This window comes from Dendronephthya gigantea, unplaced genomic scaffold (genome assembly GCF_004324835.1).
Source record: "Dendronephthya gigantea isolate DGI-Jeju-01 unplaced genomic scaffold, DenGig_1.0 000010F, whole genome shotgun sequence".
Classification (NCBI taxonomy): domain Eukaryota; kingdom Metazoa; phylum Cnidaria; class Anthozoa; order Malacalcyonacea; family Nephtheidae; genus Dendronephthya; species Dendronephthya gigantea.
The window spans coordinates 27,396-50,832 of NW_021163020.1; the positions used below are offsets into that span (position 1 = coordinate 27,396).

Here is a 23,437-nt window from a genome sequence, read left to right on the forward strand (position 1 = left end):
CCCAAGACAAAATACATCTTCGTAAAAAAAAACTTAGAGAATTTCAAAAAAATGAAAAAAATTAAATTTAAAATCACAACTGAACTGTTAGTGAACTATACAAAAATCAGAACTGAACTAATTATGACGTCATTTCTGGGGGCGGCGCTTATTTCTCTACTTCCTTACACTTTGACTTTCAACTTCCGATTTTTTGTGGGCGTGGTCAGACACCCCACTTAATCTACTTTTTTTCTCCAGATTCAAACTTTGATTAAATTTTTCTTGAGATTCATTTTCGGTTTCACTTTTTTCTCCGGATTCATTTTAAGATTCGAATTTTTTCTTGAGATTCATTTTCAAATGAGGTTTTCTTCTCCAATTCAGATTATGAATTACTTTTTCCCAAGATTCATTTTTGGAGGGATTCGCTTTTTTCTCGATATTCATTTTTGTATTCACTTTTTTCTCCACATTCAGATTCGGTATCATTTTTTTCACGAGATTCATTCTTGGAGGGATTCACTTTTTTCTCGAGATTCATTTTTTTTGATTCACTTTTTTTCTCCACATTCAGATTCGGAAAAAAAATTTTCCCGAGATTCATTCTTGGAGAAAAAACTGAATCGAAGATGAATCTGAAGAAAAAATTCGAATCTTAAAATGAATCTGGAGAAAAAGTGAAACCGAAAATGAATCTCGAGAAAAAATTGAATCCTTCCGAGAATGAATCTCCGGAAAAAAGTGATTCCGAATCCGAATGTGGAGAAAAAAAGTGAATCCAAAAATGAATCTCGGGAAAAAGTGAATCCAAAAATGAATCTCGAGAAAAAAGTGAATCCTTCCGAGAATGAATCTCGAGAAAAAGTGAATCCAAAAATGAATCTTGAGAAAAAGTGAATCCAAAAATGAATCTCGGGAAAAAGTGAATCCAAAAATGAATCTCGAGAAAAAAGTGAATCCTTCCGAGAATGAATCTCGAGAAAAGTGAATCCAAAATGAATCTCGGGAAAAAGTGAACCCAAAAATGAATCTCCAGAAAAAAGTGAATCCTTCCGAGAATGAATCTTGAGAAAAAGTGAATCCAAAAATGAATCTCGAGAAAAAAGTGAATCCTTCCGAGAATGAATCTCAAGAAAAAAGTGAATCCAAAAATGAATCTCGAGAAAAAGTGAATCCAAAAATGAATCTCGGGAAAAAGTGAATCCAAAAATGAATCTCGAGAAAGTGAATCCTTCCGAGAATGAATCTCGAGAAAAAAGTGATTCTGAATCTGAATGTGGAGAAAAAAACTGAATTCAAAATGAATCTCGAGAAAAAGTGAATCCAAAAATGAATCTCGGGAAAAAGTGAACCCAAAAATGAATCTCCAGAAAAAAGTGAATCCTTCCGAGAATGAATCTTGAGAAAAAGTGAATCCAAAAATGAATCTCGAGAAAAAAGTGAATCCTTCCGAGAATGAATCTCAAGAAAAAAGTGAATCCAAAAATGAATCTCGAGAAAAAGTGAATCCAAAAATGAATCTCGGGAAAAAGTGAATCCAAAAATGAATCTCGAGAAAGTGAATCCTTCCGAGAATGAATCTCGAGAAAAAAGTGATTCTGAATCTGAATGTGGAGAAAAAAACTGAATTCAAAATGAATCTCGTGAAAAATTGAATCCTTCCGAAAATGAATCTCGAGAAAAAAGTGAATCCCAATTTGAATCTGAAGAAAAAAAGTGAAAACAAAAAGGAATCTCGAGAAAAAAGTAAATCCCTCCAAGAATGAATCTCGTGAAAAAAATGATTCCGAATCTAAATGTGGAGAAAAAAGTGAATCCTTCTAAGAATGAATCTTGATAAAAAAGTAATTCCGAATCTGAATGTGTAGAAAAAAGTGAAACTAAAAATGAATCTCGAGAAAAAATTGAATCCCAAATTGAATCTGGAGAAAAAAAGTGAATCTAAAAATGAATCTCGAGAAAAAAGTGAATCCTCCCGAGCATGAATCTGGATAAAAAAGTAATTCCGAATCTGAATTGGAGAAAAAAACTGAATCCAAAATGAATCTCGAGAAAAAATTCGAATCTGAAAATGAATCTGGAGAAAAAAGTGAAACTGAAAATGAATCTCAAGAAAAAATTGAATCCTTCCGAAAATGAATCTCGAGAAAAAAGTTCTTCCGAATCTGAATGTGGAGAAAAAACTCAATCCAAAATGAATCTTGAGAAAAAAGTGAATCCTTCCAAGAATGAATCTCGGGAAAAAAGTGATTCTCTGAAAAGCGTAAAAAAGTAGCAAAATAAGCCCCGCCTACTAGAAGTGATGTCATAATTAGATTCAGTGGGCGTGTCTGATCACGCCCGCAAAAAATCGGAAGTTGAAAGTCATAGCGTAAGGAAGTAGCGAAATAAGCCCTGACACTACGGGAAGTGACGTCATATTTAGATTAAGTGGGTGTGTCTAACCAAGCCCACAAAAAATCGGAAGTTGAAAGTAAAAGCATAAGGAAGTAGCGAAATAAGCCCCACCTACCAGAAGTGACGTCATAGTTACATTCAGTGGGCGTTTCCGACCACGCCCACAAAAAATCAGAAGTTGAAAGTCAAAGCGTAAGAAGGTAGCGAAATAAGCCCCGCCAACCGGATGTGACGTCATGATTAGATTAGGTGGGCGTGTCCGACCACGAGTCAGCTCACAGTGCTCAGAAAGTCTTTTGTGATTGGTCTAACACTTGTTAATAATTATTAGATGCTAATTATGAAAAATTGAATTATACAAGAGGTCGTTCAAAATGAATCTTCGCTGCAAATATTTTGTCAGACTGTTTTGTCACACTTGTTTATTGCCGGGTTTTAAATACTATAAGATAGGCGTAAATGTTTATACAGCACTAACATAGCGAGTGTAGCAAGCGCAGCCGTCGTAGCAAGCCTTGCAAGCGTAGCAAACGTAGCAGTCCTAGCGGGCGTAGCAAGCCTAGCAAGCATAGCAGTCGTAGCAAGCGTAGCAAGCCTAGCAAGCGTAGCAGTCGTAGCAAGCGTAGCAAGTCTAGCAAGCGTAGCAGTCGTAGCAAGCGTAGCAAGCGTAGCAGTCGTAGCAAGCGTAGCAGTCGCAGCGAGAGTAGCAAGCGTAGCAGTCGTAGCAAGCGTAGCAGTGGTAGCAAGCGTAGCAGTCGTAGCAAGCGCAGGGGCGTAACTGTTGGGGGGGTGTGGGGGGGTGTGACACCCCCCAATTGTTGAAAACAGTGTTTTGGTAGGGCAATTTGTTGGGAATTTGCAGGGCAGACCGCTGGGTTCAGGCTGGACAATTTTTGCCCAAATTGATAAAAAAAACCATATGAATACTTCTTGAAAATCAGTTCGGGTGCGGGAAGTCTTGAAAATTAGGCATGGGTGCGACTTACAATTCGAGAGAAAGTTGCCAGTCTGAGAAGGCCGTTTCCGACGATCTACAGGACCGAATTTTCGAAAATCTTTCTCTCGGCGCCAACCATGGTGGCGCCTCGTAGATTTCAATAATTTCCGAAATATATATCAAAATCTCGCTTTCAGTTTTATGCAGCTGGGTTTGCGTAATAAATATATAACTGTCTCACAGCCTATCAAAAAGAGCTATAATTGCATTTGGTTGCCACGCCCTTTTCCTCGTATTTGTTGCAGGTCACGCCCTTTGGTAGGGCAAATTTGCTTCACACCCCCCCCCAACTTTTAGGGTCAAGTTACGCCCCTGAGCAAGCGTAGCAAGCGTAGCAGTCGTAACAAGCGTAGCAGTCGTAGCAAGCGTAGCAAGCATAGCAGCCGTAGCAAGCGTAGCAAGCGTGGCAAGCGTAGCAAGCGTAGCAAGCGTAGCAAGCGTAGCAAGCGTAGCAAGCGTAGCAAGCGTAGCAAGCGTAGCAAGCGTAGCAAGCGTAGCAAGCGTAGCAAGCGTAGCAAGCGTAGCAAGCGTAGCAAGCGTAGCAAGCGTAGCAAGCGTAGCAAGCGTAGCAAGCGTAGCAAGCGTAGCAAGCGTAGCAAGCGTAGCAGTCGTAGCAGTCGTAGCAGTCGTAGCAGTCGTAGCAAGAGTAGCAAGAGTGGCAAGCGTGGCAAGCGTGGCAAGCGTGGCAAGCGTGGCAAGCGTGGCAAGCGTGGCAGTCGTGGCAAGCGTGGCAGTCGTGGCAGTCGTGGCAGTCGTGGCAGTCGTGGCAGTCGTGGCAGTCGTGGCAGTCGTGGCAGTCGTGGCAAGCGTGGCAAGCGTGGCAAGCGTGGCAAGCGTGGCAAGCGTGGCAAGCGTGGCAAGCGTGGCAAGCGTGGCAAGCGTGGCAAGCGTGGCAAGCGTGGCAAGCGTGGCAAGCGTGGCAAGCGTGGCAAGCGTGGCAAGCGTGGCAAGCGTGGCAAGCGTGGCAAGCGTGGCAAGCGTGGCAAGCGTGGCAAGCGTGGCAAGCGTGGCAAGCGTGGCAAGCGTGGCAAGCGTGGCAAGCGTGGCAAGCGTGGCAAGCGTGGCAAGCGTGGCAAGCGTGGCAAGCGTGGCAAGCGTGGCAAGCGTGGCAAGCGTGGCAAGCGTGGCAAGCGTGGCAAGCGTGGCAAGCGTGGCAAGCGTGGCAAGCGTGGCAAGCGTGGCAAGCGTGGCAAGCGTGGCAAGCGTGGCAAGCGTGGCAAGCGTGGCAAGCGTGGCAAGCGTGGCAAGCGTGGCAAGCGTGGCAAGCGTGGCAAGCGTGGCAAGCGTGGCAAGCGTGGCAAGCGTGGCAAGCGTGGCAAGCGTGGCAAGCGTGGCAAGCGTGGCAAGCGTGGCAAGCGTGGCAAGCGTGGCAAGCGTGGCAAGCGTGGCAAGCGTGGCAAGCGTGGCAAGCGTGGCAAGCGTGGCAAGCGTGGCAAGCGTGGCAAGCGTGGCAAGCGTGGCAAGCGTGGCAAGCGTGGCAAGCGTGGCAAGCGTGGCAAGCGTGGCAGTCGTGGCAGTCGTGGCAAGCGTCGCAGTCGTGGCAAGCGTAGCAGTCGTGGCAAGCGTCGCAGTCGTAGCAAGCGTAGCAGTCGTTGCAAGCGTAGCAGTCGTAGCAAGCGTAGCAGTCGTAGCAGTCGTAGCAGTCGTAGCAGTCGTAGCAGGCGTAGCAAGCGTAGCAAGCGTAGCAAGCGTAGCAAGCGTAGCAAGCGTAGCAAGCGTAGCAAGCGTAGCAAGCGGAGCAGTCGTAGCAGTAGTAGCAAGCGTAGCAAGCGTAGCAAGCGTAGCACACTTTGGTTTGCTTTTTGTTTTTATTTTTCAATGTGAGAATTGAACAAGAGCAGCGTGGCCCCTTACCTCCAAAAGCAAGATGGCTGCGGCATGTGCTTTGATTCAGGATTTTGGTCGCAAATGCTCTGGTATGTGAAACTCAAATAACTCGCAAAAAATAGATCGGACTAGTTTTCAATAATAGAGTTCATTTTTACATGACTTATGTTTCTCATTTTAGTTACGTTTCTCGTGTGGTAACCAAGCGAACACCAAAGATTATGTATTGTTTGCATACCGCAAGTTATTAAAGGTGCAGACAGTCAGTATACATTCAACAATGCAAAGGCTAAAAGCTAACATCATTGAAAAGATTGCCAAGAAAAAAGACATGGTTTGTTTTCTTTCATTTTTCTATTTACATAAAAAAAATTCCGAATGAAATAAGGTATTAAATGGCGCCATATACACAGTGTTCGATTTCCTTGGATATAACATTTACAGATTTTGCTGATCTCTTTTAAGATTCTTACATGGCTGCACCCTAAAGTTACTGTCAAGAACATCGAAGGGATGAAGGTTCCAGGCATTGCGCTACTGTCAACTGCTGTCGACAGTTTTGTCGATATTTCACATACAGTGAGTAACACATACAGTTTTGGAGTCTAACGCGGTCTTTTGACTGCATTTCACAAAATGTTTGTTGTTTTAATAGGAATTTTAAAGAATTGCAAAGTACACTTGTACGGGAGCCGGGGACAATAGGGATATACTTCGGCAAAGACAGGGAATGCACCTTGGAGCAAACGATTAAAAGGAAACACGTTTGCCAGAAAAGAGCATACCGAATATTTCTGGGGAAACTGATGCCATTCACGCAACATATGATAATGTATGGTAAGAAAGTTTTAAATAAAGTTTCTATGCAATTCTTTTTTGGTCGAAGTTTAGGCTTTTTTTGTATCGTGAATGTAATCGTTGTTCTAACAATATTACTCATAAGCTAGTGGAATTCGGGATGATGCCCCCAATGAGAGTAATATGGAAGAAATCAACAATCCAGCAACAACAATATCGGACAAAGGTTGCGAAAGCTTGGACACTCTCGAAAACGAGTTGAGGATAAAGTTAGAAGGTATACAGAAATAACAGAATCAGATGAGGATTACTATTTGAGTATTTCATCAGCATATTAATTGTTTTGAAACCTTTAAAAATAGTCAAGTCATGCAATATCGCTATCCAACAATGGTACCTCAAAACACCCTCTGTTATCTTTCCATAGCTATTCAGTCATTTCTTTACTGACCCGGCACTCTAAGTGCCTGACAAACCCACAAGCTGTGTCGCAAAGAAAAACAAGAGGAATATGCTTAAATGATAAATAGAGATCGGCGACATCTCTTACTGACTCCTGTAAAGTCAGAAACTTTGAAGCTGCGGTTACCTGAAAGGAAAGGACACCCAAAAGAATTATTTTTTAGAACACCCAGAGTAAAAATTCTATAAATGTAAATTTTATAAATGCTCTAAATGGTATATCACTGTATACGTCTCAGACTAGAGCTACGGTTGTCTAAGAAAACAAGATGATAAATGCCCTGTTACAGGGTGCAATTTTTCTCGCAACTTGCTATGCAATTCTGCTTTTGAGAGATGTTAATTAGTGTCAGTGAAGATGTTCGATATGTTGAGAGAACAATACAAAATATAAGTTGTACTTTCGTAATTTACACGTCTCAAAAGTAGAGTTGCATTGCAGGTTAAATATTTCTATACTTACGCGATGGCAACAAACAATGTGGTAGAAACTACCAGTATGTCCTGGCACTTTTGTGAAGCCATGGCAAGGACATGAACCAACCAGCAAGGTTTCATACAATGACCGCAAATCAATGAGCATTCTAAGCCCCGCCCACCGGAAGTGACATCATAATTAGATTAAGTGGGCGTGTCTGACCACGCCTATCGAAAAACCGGAAGTCAAAAGTCAAAGCGTAAGGAAGTAGTTAAATAAGCCCCGCCCACCGGAAGTTACGTCACAATTAGATTAAGTGGGCGTGTCTGACCACGCCCATCAAAAAAGCGGAAGTCAAAAGTCAAAGCGTAAGGAAGTAGCGAAATAAGCCCCGCATACGGGAAGTGACTTCATAATTAGATTAAGTGGGCGTGTCTGACCACGCCCATCAAAAAACCGGAAGTCAAAAGTCAAAGCGTAAGGAAGTAGCGAAATAAGCCCCGCCCACTGGAAATGACATCATAATCAGATTAAGTGAGCGTGTCTGATCATGCCTATTGAAAAACTGGAAGTCAAAAGTCAAAGCGTAAGAAAGTAGCGAAATATTTCCCGCCCACAGGAAGTTACGTCATAATTAGATTAAGTGGGCGTGTCTGACCACGTTCATCGAAAAACCAGAAGTCAAAAGTCAAAGCGTAAGGAAGTAGCGAAATAAGCCCCGCATACGGGAAGTGATGTCATAATTAGATTAAGTGGGCGTGTCTGACCACGCCCATCAAAAAACCGGAAGTCAAAAGTCAAAGCGTAAGGAAGTAGCGAAATATTTCCCGCCCACTGGAAGTTACGTCACAATTAGATTAAGTGGGCGTGTCTGACCACGCCCATCAAAAAACCAGAAGTCAAAAGTCAAAGCGTAAGGAAGTAGCGAAATAAGCCCCGCATACGGGAAGTGATGTCATAATTAGATTAAGTGGGCGTGTCTGACCACGCCCATCAAAAAACCGGAAGTCAAAAGTCAAAGCGTAAGGAAGTAGCGAAATAAGCCCTGCCCACTGGAAATGACGTCATAATCAGATTAAGTGAGCATGTCTGATCATGCTTATTGAAAAACTGGAAGTCAAAAGTCAAAGCGTAAGAAAGTAGCGAAATAAGCCCCGCCCACCGGAAGTGACGTCATAATCAGATTAAGTGGGCGTGTCTGAATACGCATATCGAAAAACCGGAAGTCAAAAGTCAAAGCATAAGGACGTAGTGAAATAAGCCCCGCATACTGGAAGTGACGTCATAATTAGATTAAGTGGGCGTGTGTGACCACGCCCATCGAAAAATCGGAAGTCAAAAGTCAAAGCGTAAAGAAGTAGCGAAATAAGCCCCGCATACTGGAGGTGACGTCATAATTAGATTAAGTGGGCGTGTCTGACCACGCCCATCGAAAAATCGGAAGTCAAAAGTCAAAGCGTAAGGAAGTAGCGAAATAAGCCCCGCATACCGGAAGTGACGTCATAATTAGATTAAGTGGGCGTGTCTGACCATGCCTATCGAAAACCCGGAAGTCAAAAGTCAAAGCGTAAGGAAGAAGCGAAATAAGCCCCGCGGTCCGAAAGTGATGTCATAATTAGATTAAGTGGGAGTGTCTGACCACGCCCATTTAAAAACCGGAAGTCAAAAGTCAAAGCGTAAGGAAGTAGCGAAATAAGCCCTGCGGACCGAAAGTGACGTCATAATTAGATTCAGTGGGCGTGTTGGTGATTCATAACTTTAGGTAAAACAAATTGTTTATTACATACCAAACCCGCAATATAAGGACTGCCGATGCTGTGGCTCTTTCTGTATCTACAAAGAAACAAGACAATTGCTAACACTTATATGATAGAAATGTCTTTACGGAAATATTAAATATATGTTTAATTTCAGATATACATGTTTAACTTACATAAGAAAGAACAATATATTTTGAAGCTAGGATCAAGGGAATAACAAGGAATGGCATACTGGATCATCTCTTATTGATTCAGCGTTACTACAGCAGGAAACCTACACAAACTAACTATATTTACACTGGATAATTCTATCAGTTCTAAACAGTTCATCCTGCAGTAAGCAACATCTGTTGTTAAAAATCACCTACCAGCGTAACATATGTTTCGCATCATTCAACCATGAACGACGAATGATAACATCCTTGTCTGCAACAATATCACCCTGACTCTTTTCAATTTGCCCCTAGACAGGTTCAAACAACAGATATAAAGCCCAAGATGATAAGAAGCACACCCAAGATTGGAGTTACCTGAAACACATCAAGTAATAACATGTTTATTTCACATGTTTACATACCCTGTGTTTTCTCTATTATAAAATTATTGCAACCACTAAATGCGGAAGATACTTTTGAACCAAGAACATACCAAACTATTCATTAACCTACCATTTTCCTTCTGTTTTTAACATATCTGACTTCTAACTCACTGTATGAAATCAGTAAAAGCTTACATAGGTGTTTATTAAGTAGTGTGCTAAGAAATGTTGTTAAGGACCAGATAACGAGGCAATAGATCATAATGAGCTTGCAACTGTATCTTTCACAAATATAGCCAAATATTGGAGCAAATATCATATAGCTTGCAATAAATATTGTCTGGAGAAGGCCTCTTAAGGCATATTTATGCTGAAAACAATAATTAAATAATGATTGTTTACAAAAATTATATTGCATTGACATGTGATAGCAATTCTGACAGGATTGGGTAATGATAAAGGATTGTAATCATATCTTTTGTAATAATTGCAGTAAAATTAACAACCAGCATTTCCAAATTTTGCTTGATTGCATACAAAATATTAGTTGAATTTGAGGTTGATATTGTTATTATATTTTAACTACAATGTATATGTTGGGATGTTATACCAGGAAATTACATGACAATTATCAATTAATTGTCTGATTTTCAGAAGTCTTCACTTCAGTCTCACCATGCACAAATATTAAAGCATCTACGAAATTTTGCGAGGGTGAAGTGTCAGAAGCGATCCATATAGTTGAGTAAATCAAGAAAAAGATACCAACAGTGACTTATTAAAACACAAGGCGTGGTTTTTCTTTGTGGTGAATGTGGTTGAATTTTCAGGACTTTTTTTTTCTTGCTCAGAGAAGTGAGAGAACGAATGGTGAAACATCATGTAATACGATAGGTAGCCCAACATTTGTGTTCTGTGCGCGTACATGCCAGGGTTGGTACGTTTCTGAATAAATAAGCCAACATTGTTATTGGCGGTACTTTGATTCCTTTGTTTTAAACAAAGGAAACGAATGTTATGTTAATAAATTTGGCTTATTTATTCATAAAATCTACCAACCCTGGTACATGCTACTCAGTGATTAGCATATATTAATTTATACTAAGGTTGGCAACTTTATCACCAATTATCAATAATGCATACATGTCAAACTTCAATAATTTGGATTCAAAACTATAGTCAAGAACCTCACCTGTGTCAACCGAAATAACAAAATCAATTCCAAAGTTTGCAGTGAACCCTCGCGCTTAGACCATGTGCTATCATAACTCACAGCAATCTCTGCAATATCTGACTTAACAATGACTGTGCTATTTCCATATCTACGAGACTCATCATCGGTAACTTTCAACTCTCCGCCTAATTCCCAATTATACAAGGACTGAAATGCACTTGCTAGGTTTGAAAGTTCAATCATTCGATAACCATACTCGCCATCAAAATCCTCTCCTATCTATATCTTCACTTGTAAGCTTTCGTATTGAAGCAGTTTCATTCAGTGATGTTGACCCACATGGCATTGATGTCGATGATGAAACACACTCAGAAGAGCTACTTTGACCATGGAAGCATGATTATCTTGCTCATAAATCTGAATCCTGCAATATTAGAACAGAGTACGAAGGTATTTTATAAACAAAATCATTATCTGAGTATAATTTTTTATCCAAATTTAATAATCATCCAACAATCACTGTAAAAATAATTATACACAGTATCTCAAACTTAGATAAAATCGACAAACTTACAGGAGATATCTTCCAGGAGTTGTTTTTCAAAATATTTATTTGGTTGTCTTTTAAAAGACAATTGTTGAATGGTTTTATAAAGCTCCACTCTTCACTCTGGATGCGTCCGCCATTTTAATTTAGTTTTTGGAATACTTCATGTTGTGCAAATGAAATGGATTCACACCAAAACGAAAAATATAAACAAAGCTCGCACATGCGTAGAAGCGAAAGGAAATTGCGGTGAAGAGCGGTGGAAATTGCGGTGAAGAGCCGTGGAAATTGCGGTGAAGACCGGTGGAAATTGCGGTGAAAACACTGAGCTATATAATAATTCCTGGAGGACCGGCTCCTAATGTTTTTTTCTGAAAAAGTGAAGCAAAAAACATGGCGGACTTCGCCCTTCTGCGCTTGCGCAGAAGCTTTGCTGACGCCACATGGTCCCCTTTGCCCATGGTAATTACCACTGACCAGGCTCAAATATGAGCCCGCTACAAGAGAATGCTCCCCCCTGGTTTTGTATGAATATTTTTGTTTTTGCCGTGAAACCTTGTTGTTTTGTATTTTTCGATTTATTTTTCTGCTACAAAGGCTTGCAATAAGGCGTTTATTTCAGTTATATACAAGTCGTTGACGCTGTTTTGCCAATGCCAGAAATAATAAATATTAAAACGCAAAAAAAATTGTGGACGAAGGATTTTTATACGATTAGCTGACAGGTTATTTTATTTATTTATTTTCATTATTCATACATACATGTATTTTCTGTGTAAAATTTTTAAAATACTTGAATATTTTTCGAGTCTTGTCGGAAATTTCGATTATCTTTCGGATATCAATCGCCGACTAAAGGTTACCGGCAGAAAATATGTGGTTATGTGATGTTTTCCTTAGAACATCATGCTTATGCATATCAGCCCATGCATAACTCAAGGAAACAAAGGCCAAACCTCATGCAAAATGCTGGGTGGCTGATTAGTAATAGTATTTCAAGATATATTCGCATAGGATATTTTCATTTAGGTCATTATAGCTATAAGTTACCCATATCTTAAGTACTGTATCCCAAGTAATGCACTTTCAAATGGTTCCCTGCTTGACTCAAGAATTTGAGTGGAATCATATTCCAAATAATGCAAAGAAAGGCTATGGTAAATAACAAAAATTTGATTATATATGGTACCAAGAAGATTATGGTACTAGTTGTGCTATCAACAAATGTCTTATGAATTAATGAAAATGCAACTGAGCCTATTCATTCCTCCATTAGTCTATAATCTATTAACCTTCAATTCCTGATTAACCCTGTGATAATATTCCTTGTAATGGTAGGGAGGGTAAAACTGTCCAGAAAATTATAAAAGTTGCAGCAAATTGAAAACAAACTGCTCAGTCAATGCATGTCTGTATAAATTTATTTTTCATTCAGATAACTATTGTAACTATAACTAACAAAGTCAACATGGTAAAATCAACAGTTTAATGTTCCAATAATTTGCAAAAAGCCATCCCCAAATTCCATAACCTCTTTATCCTAAAAAAGAGAGATCAGACCAAGTTTAACTGTACTCAACAGAGTACACCCAGAGGACAGAACCAGAGAGGAGTAGAAATCATTGCAAATTAACAAGCTTGAATCAAGCTTTAGCTTGATTAACAAGGTGCAAGATGCCAAGAAAGTCTATTAAGCCATGACTTGGCAAACAAGATAACATACTGGACTTTTAACAAACACTGTTGAAATCTAACAGTGAAATATTTTGTATCAGCACTCACACAGTCATCATGTTTAATGTTTTAAATTCATCTAAAATAGACTAAGGATCAATAGAGAGACTAGTAGATTTACTGGGAGGATTGAATATTGATTTATCTTAATTGTTTGAATGAAAATACTCATGAATTGGCATTAAATATGAGTGAAAGCTCCAGTGCCTGACATTTTCAAATCCCATAAGAGTTCTAATAAAAAAACAACATAGCCAAAACTTAAAAGATCAGCTATTGATCCTTTTTCATAAAATATAGCTTTTCATAGCGTAACTAAGTCATGTACCATTGATCAAAAAGGCTGAAGCATATTTGCCGTTTTTAACATTAATTTCAAAGGAATTACTGCAACAGACGCTTTGGTAGTTGTCTATAGTCTATACCAAAGGCGAAAAACGAAAATGTTGTGAAAACCGGCTTACCTGAGGTAAAAATTAATATCCCGATAGATGAATTAGGCCATTCACAGCATCATAAGTAGAGCAAGAAACCACTTCTCCATATAACTTGTTGAACAGTGAAAAAGAGACTTTAGATGAAATGCGGAGAAAATATATGCCGAAAACAATACCGAAAACCGAAAATATTTTCATAAAAATCGGGAGGGTGATGGACACGTTTTTGACTTTGTATCGCGGTATGTCAGTGGTAATTACCATGGGCAAAGGGGACCATGTGGCGTCAGCAAACGCCGAAATCCGCCATGTTTTTTGCTTCACTTTCTGGCCAGGAGCCGGTCCTCCAGGAATTATTATATAGCTCAGTGGGTGAAAAGCGGTGGAAATTGCGGTGAAGAGAGCCGAAATTGCGGTGAAGAGCGGTTGAAATTTCTTATTTTTTTTGCCTGTTTTAAAGACACGGCTTCTGCGCGTGCGCCAGGTTCAATTTTGTACTGAGTTAAAGGAAACATGGCGGACAGTTCAGAGAGTGCATGTGATAGCTCTAGCATAGGTAAATCTCGAACTGTTCGGTTTAAAACAAGTGATATATCACAAGCGGGTATCGCATCAAAAATCGAGAAGCTTCTCAAAAGCGGTAAAAATTATCGTGGACCTAGGACAAGGAAAAGAGTACAAAACAAAGTTAGATTCCTTGATGGTTGTGGAAGACCCATACCTGTGCGACCCAAGGCCAAGCGTCCACGAAAACGAATAAATCGTCGGAAAAATAATGCTGAATGTGACAATAACAGTGCAGACGGTCAGTAAACTGGGTTCAGTGTTGTGTTTTGCTTTTGTACTTCTTTAAGAAACTATTTAACAATAATCTGAAACATTTATATTTTTATGTAGACACATTTGCATGTGATGACGATATAGTAACTCAAGATGAATTTGATAGTTTAACTAATGATCAACAAACAGAGACCCCAGGTATATCTGCGTTCAGCATTCATATTACATATATTATATAGCATTTACAGTACACTCTATGGTTTGATTTATATATTTTTTATGTAGATGATATCCTGAACAACATAATTGAAGAGTGTGCACAATTGTTAAATGATGATCAGCAACAAAGTAAATACAACTGGAAAAAGAGGATGACCAATTTGTCAACTAATTGGGAGTCATCTCGACAAAAAATCTTTGAAACATGGTTATCTTGTACAGCAGTTCTTTCCAGCATTTGCTCCAAATGCTTCATCCAAGAAACCAGAATACACTGCAGGGACTGTGTTCACTCTACAAACCTATGCTCATCCTGTGATAAAGAGGTACAACAAAAGTTCCCGCTACATGATAGACAAGGAATTTACCATGGTTACTATAAACCATTATCACCTAAACAGTCATTGAGTGCTGATGGTAAACTAGAAACTATAAGTGAGTATATTTAAAGTTTAATAATTTGTTTAACAGTCTTCAATGAGACTGTGCACTTCTTGGAGTTCTGTCCCTAAAATTGTCTGAATGAAATCATGATGAAATTCTGTGTATGGCACAATTATTTACCATAAATTTAAAGATCTAGTGCCATCCATTCTAAGCCCTTCCATACATTGGAGCCCTTGTTGTTTAACTATTTTAGGTTTTACATTCTTGTAAAGCTGATGTATAGTAATCTTGATAAGCCTATGATGTTTTGATAATTTATTTTTCAATTCCATTTATAAAGTTTATTATATAGATACATAAATGTAAACACACACACACAAATGAACTGCGCTGCATTTTTACTAATACTAGCTGGTATGTTAATTAACATAAATGGTAGTTAACTCACTATACATAATATTTGATTTTTATAATTTTTTACATTTATATACAGGTCGTTTATTTCCTCCACGTTTTGACTGTTGCCCTTCATGCTTGTCAACTGGAACAATGGTTCCTGTTCCTACTGAAAGTCAATGTATAGTTGTCACTATTAAAGGTATAAATCATATGTGTAATTTTATATGCTGGTGCTAATATGTAGTGTAAAATTCTAATTTGCACTTTTAATTTATAATAATATATAATATATAATATAATATAATTACAAGTACCTAAGCCAATGATATAAAGTATTGTTGTGGACTTTATCTTGCATGATATGAGGGTGTGCAGCTATTTACACCCATGATGGTTATAATTAACATGAGTATGATATAATTATGCCATTGATAATTTTTATTAATTAGATAATATGTTATATATAATATTATGCAGGACTAACTTGCAAGAGCTAGCCTACTAAAGCTTGTTTATAATTAAGTCTTTCTCAAGTCTTAATGTTTCCCACTTTTGTGTGACCTGTAACCGTATAATTGACACCACAACTGTGATATTAGACTGTTTTGGATTGTTGATGCAGATGTCAAAGAGGATGTGAAAATGTCTTATTGTGCCTATGTATGGATAAATATATATATATATATATATATATATATATATATATATATATATATATATATATATATATATATATATATATATATATATATATATATATATATATATATATCCAATGTATCCCATTATTACAGGAGTTGAATCTTTCAACATTAATTTACATGATGAACAAGTAACAGTAGAAACAAACTTGCCTTCTGGTTTGATACAACAGATCCTTGAGCAAACAGGAAGAAAAGCGATATTGCGTGGCCATGGTGCAACACAAGGTAATAATTGTTTATGACAAAACTCCTGCTATGAAGCTGTACAAGTTGAATCGTCTCTATAATATCTATAATCAACTGCATTTTATACTGCAAGTATATTTCAATAGATAGGAGTACATTCCATATTGGAGCCGCTGTTGCAATTATGTCCGGTGAAAATAACGTTCAAGGTGTAATACAGTTTGTTCAAGTAAGCATGATGATTTTAGGTGTGATTACAGGAATATCTCTATTATCATTATCTGCAACTCATGGTTTTATGGTTATTATTTTTAGGTTGATAAAAAAAATGTATAATTGATGGTACTCTACATAAACTACAGCCAGGTGCACATGGACTACACATACATGAGCTGGGTGATATTTCTAATGGCTGTGATTTAAATATATAGAAAATTATATTAAAACTTTACAGGCAATGTTTGTGTTTGTTCGTAGTGCGTCAAACCTATAATATCGATTGGTTTGTAGTTTATATGGTTGATCATTTTTACTCCATTTCCACAGCCGGTTAGGAAAAACGATCAACTTTTTTAAAATTCAGCCTGGCAAAACAAAATGTTCTGATGCCACTGATTTAAAACCCGACAGTTGAGTCAAACATTACTTCTCTTATTCTCACTTCATATATTCGTATTTCCAGTCCACTAAAGGTAAATTGTTTTCTTTCACCGTCAACGGCGACATCCAAGGTAATATATTTAGATAGGATCCAGGTTTGTCGTTAGTTCCTAAAAACAGAGAGCTTTAATTTAATGAAAAGATGACGCACTATTTGGAGCATTGATAAAAGTGTGATTTGATGTGACAAAACTGGTATGATAAGATTTAGTATTTATTTAGACTTCGCCACATGATAAAGTTATCACAATAGCCGAAAACCAATTACTGTGGCCCTATTTACGCTTCTAAATAATAATTCCGTAGCAGTCTTTTAAATGTATTTAACAACATGTTTGGCTATCGTAAACTTGTTTGAATACAGGTTTTCTGAAAGGTGGTGGTGCTGCAAGTTTGTGGACGAAACAACTCTAGATTATCGTGTAGCTCGGGTTGGAATTTCGACGTTCTTCTTTAGACGCCTTCCTTTCGTTTTATTAAAACCGTTGGTCTGAGAGGACCAAACCTGACTCGCGTAGCCAAGAGCCGGGCGGCGAACAATCGTGAGATACAGTATACCGCGGGGATCCTTAAGGTTGGTGATTTCTGCACCATGTACCTCTTCTGACGAAACAAAGTAACTTTTTTGCTTTAGCGCAACTTTTTAACACGTGCTTTGTCCGTGTCAGACCACTAGAAACCCAACTGAATTTCCTTGTTAGTTGTTACGCGAAGGCACTTGCTTTTGAGTTGATTCAAAACAAGACCACTGAATGAAGATCATTTTTCAAGGCTATTCAGATCTGTTTGGCCTAGTGCAGCATCAGAGGTGGAATCGACGCAGCGAAAGATCTTGGTGTCATCAGGAAGTTCACTTATGTAAAGGAGGTATTGGATTGGACATAGCATACTGCCTTGATGCACTCCCGAAGACACTGATTTTGTAGACAGTTAGAAAACCAGTTAAGGTTTTTGACATGTCCAAGAAGATAACATTAGTTTGCTTTCTAGAATCTAATAGGGATCCGATGTAGTTAAACACTTTGACAAGTTGGGTGGTGCATGATTGCACGTTAACTAATTCCAATAGGTGAGCTCGCAACTTATTTAACACACAACATTGACAAAGACTTTCGAAACGACGCAAAGGAGGAGATATAAGTCTTAAATCCGTCCCATTCAGATCACTGCATTGACGAATAATTTTTAAAAATTCATGCCACCAGAGAATATGAAAGTAGAACAAACCTGACATTCTGCTTCCACCAAATGGTTGCTGGGCAACGACAGATCCAGTTGCTTTATCATTGATATACAAGTTACCAGCAGCTTGCCTCAAAATTACTCGAGCTTCATTTACAACGTTGCTAAAAAAATTATCGAAATATCATTAAAAACAAATTTTTACATTTCTTGTAGGTACACCACGCATTGTGTTCTTCATTACTGCTTTAATTAATCGTAATATACAGGGTGTCCCAAAAAAATGTCCCCTCTATTGAAATCAAGCCTTTGTTCGAATCTGATTGCCTTAATATTATGATAAACCCAATTGAAAGCAAGACGCTTTATTTGAATGCCTCAACCTAATAAATATGCTATTTACACACTACTGCGTTGATCATGCATTCAAATTCCAACAAAAGCTTCATTTCAATAGCGGGGACTTTTTTTTGGGACACCCTGTAGAGAGGTATTGTGTCGGCATTGTACAGTTACTGTATGTCAACTTACATATCTTTACTAAAAACGGCACCAGTGAGCCCAAAGTCTGAAGTGTCGTTGACCTAAATTAAAATTTTTTGTAAGAAATTTTTCACGTACCCCTCATGTTTCGCCGCCCCTGAACGGCAAGTAACTATACATTATAAATAATAGCGCCTTGGTGTTTGTCATAATTCCTAAAGATTTAAATATATGAAAACTTTCAACGATATTTACACGATAGGAATAAAAATACATACCAGTTTTAGAGTTTCTTTATAATCTTTTGCAGGATAAACAAATATTGGAAGGACTGGTCCAAAGATTTCCTAAAGAGATTTTAGTTTTGCGCCTGTTCAGATGGGGAATAAATAAGAATAACGATAATAATTCGATTACCTCGCTCATTAATTTGTTGTGAGGGTCGGTTGTTTTTACAATTGTTGGTTCGATGTAGTATCCAACACTTAATTCAAAAAATACCACCGAATAAGACTTTGTGTATTTTGAAACATAAATTTAACATTAATCATTTGTTTATTACCTTTGGTCACATGTTCCACCAGCAACGATTGTAACGACGTCACTTTCCCTTGCATAATCAATAAATCCTTTAATTGATCTAAAGGCCTGAAATAAGAAAATACATATTATTTAATAAAAATAGTGATATAGATTTCAATCGTAAAAATGATCATTCTTCTCTGAAATACGGTAAGTTTTAGGCTGTGAAAAGGTACAGGAAATATGCAAAAAATCAATGTTTATTATAAACCATAATGTGTTAAATTAATACCTGTTCATCAATAACAGCAGATAGGAAGTTTGAGAACTGTGAAGGCTATCGAAACAATATTTCAAATATTAATGAATAGAGAATTGTTTATATATATCTCATATACGTGCTTCAGCAAATATCTTAATTTAACTGAATTTTATGATATTTTATTTCACAACCATGCAGCAACACAAAGGTCAATATTCTTTCTTATGTTTCGTATTACAGTGCACATGTAATAGCGTTTCATTCATGAGAAATATTTACGACCTTGTTGTCGTTGTAGAAGTAATGGTTCATATCAAGAATTTTCATCACAAGATGCAATAACACAATGCATGGTCAATATGTTCCGCTTGTTATTACAGTGTGTGATGGCACTGGAGGAATAGGTACGACGTCTGGATATATATTAAGCCTCTGTATTACGATTTACGATCTAAAAAATGCCCGTTTACCTCACCCATCTTTATTTTTTTATGTTCGTTGATCAACTTTTCTTTTATCTATAAGAGGACCAGACAACAATCGTCAGTGGATGATCATCACTATTACGTACATCATGGTGTCCATCACTTTGCAGTTCTAGGTTTAATGTCTAACAGTTTATAACTTGATAATCTTATTGTAAATTTGCATTTTGTATCTACATATTATATCACTGATTTTCATTCCTGGTTACATATATGCGCCTGCATGTACTGTAGTCCCCAAAAGTCGTGTGACCGAAGATGAGAAATATAGAATATATTCCCCAAATAATGGCAATATTTGAGTGCAAATAATGGTAATATTTGAGTGACAACTTTGGATATAGATATACCAAATACATCAGTTTACCTTCAGAATGCTACCTCGATTCGTGCGTGATCATTTAGAATACAGGCGTATAGATAATTTGACTTACTTGAGGCCAAAGTACATCCGGAACATACAGTCTTCCACAAGCAGAGCATTTTTGACCACAATATTCAAACGCTGCTCGTATTGTGCAATTTACAACAGAATCTATAAGCACCACATTGAAGCAATTGACTAGCATGTGTATGACGTTTGCTGATACAGTGCAACTGGGGGATATAACATACCTACATCTGCTGTCTCATGAACAAAATGAAAATTTTTCCCTCCACATTCTACAGTAAAAATAGATATATTTAAAGTTATTATTACAGCAACCAGCTAGTGAAATACCAAACAATAAAAATTCACGTACCGCCAGAAAGACGAGGATATGTTCTAAAGGAATAAGGGCATGTACAACATCAGGATATGATCAATTATATATTTGAAAAAAAATTGAAATTAATTTATTACTGTAAGAATTACGATCTATCTGTAAACTCAACACAAATTTTGCGGTTGGGGATAATAATGTTTTAATTGCCGATCGTTCATTGGTTCTATTTACTTCACACATACGTATATTAAAATGATAAACCACTCAACCATTTTGCCAAGGGTTAATGGGCAATGCCAGGACAAAGCAATAGGGCTACAGTTAACCATATAGTTGGGAACAAAGCCATGGTTGGCATAAAAACATACTTAAATATATCGATGTTGTTTCCTACTTGTTTCCACAAGGATTTGAAAGTTCTGAAAAAGTTAGATCACTATTATAATACATACCCTTAAATAGTTTGAAGAAGTTATAAAAGTTCAGAGTTGTATATATACTTACGGCCCACTGCCAACAAAGGTTAGACCTGCAAGGTCTGGGGAAGATGTCACAGTTTTACCAAACATTGAACCAGGAGCCGGAAGAAAGTTAATCACACCTTAAAAAAAAGAGCAATATATTTATACCATATCCAATGATCTTCTTTCGATCTTCTATCTTCTTCCTTCATACCTTTGGGTACACCAGCTTCTTCTAATATTTGATGAACCAACCATGCTGCTCTTGTTGTTGTGAGAGCTGGTTTCCACAGAACAACATTGCCTAGCATTGCTGGACCTGTAGCAAGGTTACCCCCAATAGCTGTGAAATTGAAAGGACTGATTGCCACGACAAATCCCTTACAAAAATAGAAGTAAACAAAATTATTACAACCAAAAAATCCAAACAAAACACTACATAGATGTTTCTAGCTAGAGTAGACACCCTGTTAGAAACAGTGAACTATAGTAAATAACATTATTTTCATTTCACTGGTTTAAGCAGCTATGACAATAATATGATTTATGCTAATTTATACTGTACAATTTTTGACTTTATTACAAAGTCATCTTGTAATAAAGTCGAAAATTGTACAGTAGATAACATTATACTGTACAATGTTACTGAAGATGACATTATACTGTACAATGTTAATGAATATTCTGCACAAGAATTTTACCTCTAAACCTCTGGGCATGATACTGTTTGTCACTCCATCTGTTTGAATAATTTCAACTTGGTCCAAAATTCCCTAAAACAATTATGTTAAAAATAAATAAAGTTGTATTTCTATTTGTTTTGGATACCATAGTGTATATAAATCATTACTGTAATAATATTCTTGTAAGTTTGAATGGTGACATCAATAAGTAAATTAGCTTTTAGACACACCATGTAAGTATTTAATATTGCAAAGCTTTCAGTCTGTTAAACTATGATCTTCATCAGTGCAATGGGTTATCATATGATGGGTGAGGTGAATTTATACATCAGGACAGAAAAAGATACAGTATAGGCACATAGTATTACACTTTTGCACAATACACACTATATTACACTAAGGCATTATAGTATAGTATAGGCACATAGAGGGCATAGTATACTGGGATGACAGACTGAAAGCTTTGCAATATTAATAATACTTACTTGGTGTACCTACAAGCTAATTTATTCAAACCATTACTGACTGATAAATCAGATATTACAATAGTTTATACCTGGGCATAATACGAGTTGAACCTTAGAAAGTCAGCTAGTTCTGCAATACAGTCAATGTCTGCCTGGATTGCAACTTTGGCCTAAATAAAAATGTGGACATCACAACATGGCCACAATCATATATATTTATATCTATGCGTCAATAAGAAATGCACCTTATATACACATTTAGTCGTACATGGCATAAGCTAAACGAAATGTTGGAGTTTACCTGTCCTGCCATTGTTGCAGCCAATAAAGGCAACCGATACTTTGTTGTTAACAAGTCTGCAGCTTTTTGAAAGATTGCTGACCTTTAAAGATAAATTACAACATTGACCTTTAATTGAACAGAAACAGGAATATATACATGATTGTGAAATAAATAAGCTTAATTTCCTCAGCTTATTTGGTATTTAAGCTTTCCTGGTCATTCCACACCTTTCCTTCTGAGGCATATTCTCCCAATTGTTCCTGACAGCCAAGGATTCATTGATTGCTTTTTTAATAACTGTCTAGAAATGTATATGCAATTAAGTTGTGAAAACATGCAGTGATATTTAAGGGTTGTCTAAAAATTATGGAAGAAATTTTTAACACACCTCATCAGCAAGGTGAATTTTTGCAATCCTGTTTTGATGTCTGTAAGGCTAGTAGACAATGGAAACAATATGCTGAGTAAAGATAGGTTAGGATAACTGCCAAAATATTGTAGGTATACAACAATAAACTTACTGTTACTTGATAAGCAATATTTCCAGTGAATATTTTTTCACCCCCAACAACACAAGGAATCTCAAGCTCATCTTTCTCAACATTGTGAAGTTCATCTAAGAGATTGGTTCTGATACTGGGATTTGTCAGATCTGTGGAGGGTTCATTGACTGGCAAGGAATGATGACATAATCTCGACATCACCCTAATATAGATATAAATGTAAAGTAAGAAATCTCAAAATAAACAATTTGCAACATATTTTCTACTACAAATTTGTTTTCATGTCAGGAAACTTTTAAGAAGAATTATTTTTTATTCTCTGATCAATATCACAGTTACAAAAAACATGCAGTAGGCCCAATGAGGTTAAAACCTCTACCGTATTACACATGTCAATTAGCTTTCAGGCAAATCAACATGGTGGTCTGGCTTGTCCATGTTCACCATGGTTAGTCAATCAAATAAAATGCTTGCAACATTGCCTAAAAGCATTGGAATATTATAAGCTGCATGGCATCATAACATAATATGATTTCACAACCTGTTTACATTTCATTTGAAACCCCACCTTTCAGAGCTATAAATTTACATAACTTGTGAATGGCTCTCATCAAACCTAAATTTCTACACTAAAAACTTGATTCTTTAAAGAGATTTAGACCACAAGATTTAAAAAAATAAATAGAACTCTATTTATTGTACGAATATGTTTAGTTTTTCTCAGTTCAGTTCAATTAATTTTATAAAATCAACTCGGCAAAAATTTAATTAGTTTCGGTTATAAATCATGTTGAAAGAGATTTTTCTTACCTGGAATAATGAATACCGGGCAACAAACGTTTCGCTAACAACATGGCTCTTTTCAAAATAATTTCGGTGGATCTTAACACGAAAAATACAACCAAAATTATAAAATATATAATGGCTGAAAAAATGTAATTTAAGAAATTACGAACAGTGTCAGCCGTCAGGGGGCGTGCGAGGGGTAAATTC

General features: G+C 37.3%; 2 protein-coding genes and 1 long non-coding RNA gene across 5 annotated transcripts; 1 reads left to right on the forward strand and 2 right to left on the reverse strand.

Moving 5' to 3' along the window:
- Positions 1–6,398: 6,398 nt before the first annotated feature.
- LOC114518247 lies at positions 6,399–9,533 on the reverse strand. 2 transcript variants are annotated; one of them, XR_003686463.1, is made up of 4 exons: positions 9,010–9,533; positions 8,815–8,915; positions 8,669–8,714; positions 6,399–6,484 (listed from the first exon to the last, which is right to left on the reverse strand). It is a non-coding gene; the product is annotated as an uncharacterized LOC114518247 (long non-coding RNA). The 2 variants fall into 2 exon arrangements; XR_003686462.1 differs by lacking the exon at positions 8,815–8,915.
- A 3,926-nt stretch (positions 9,534–13,459) lies between these two features.
- Positions 13,460–16,151, forward strand: LOC114518042. 2 transcript variants are annotated; one of them, XM_028537936.1, is made up of 7 exons: positions 13,460–13,876; positions 13,969–14,049; positions 14,137–14,505; positions 14,951–15,055; positions 15,651–15,785; positions 15,893–15,975; positions 16,062–16,151. In XM_028537936.1, exons 1-7 carry the CDS (start codon positions 13,585–13,587, stop codon positions 16,080–16,082), a joined length of 1,086 nt encoding a protein of 361 aa, XP_028393737.1. In that variant the 5' UTR covers positions 13,460–13,584; the 3' UTR covers positions 16,083–16,151. The 2 variants fall into 2 exon arrangements, with proteins under 2 accessions (XP_028393737.1, XP_028393736.1); XM_028537935.1 differs by having other exon boundaries at positions 15,893–16,091.
- Positions 15,967–23,423, reverse strand: LOC114518039 (delta-1-pyrroline-5-carboxylate dehydrogenase, mitochondrial-like). Its single transcript, XM_028537933.1, has 21 exons — positions 23,255–23,423; positions 22,463–22,646; positions 22,330–22,377; positions 22,169–22,242; positions 21,960–22,041; positions 21,748–21,828; positions 21,210–21,281; positions 20,723–20,888; positions 20,552–20,648; positions 20,416–20,466; positions 20,084–20,106; positions 19,956–20,003; positions 19,775–19,875; positions 19,326–19,373; positions 18,886–18,930; positions 18,634–18,719; positions 18,489–18,555; positions 18,350–18,418; positions 18,120–18,172; positions 17,634–17,752; positions 15,967–16,516 (listed from the first exon to the last, which is right to left on the reverse strand). The coding sequence occupies exons 1-21, from the start codon at positions 23,296–23,298 to the stop codon at positions 16,404–16,406; spliced, it is 1,671 nt and encodes a 556-aa protein (XP_028393734.1). The 5' UTR covers positions 23,299–23,423; the 3' UTR covers positions 15,967–16,403.
- Between the last annotated feature and the right edge of the window lie 14 nt (positions 23,424–23,437).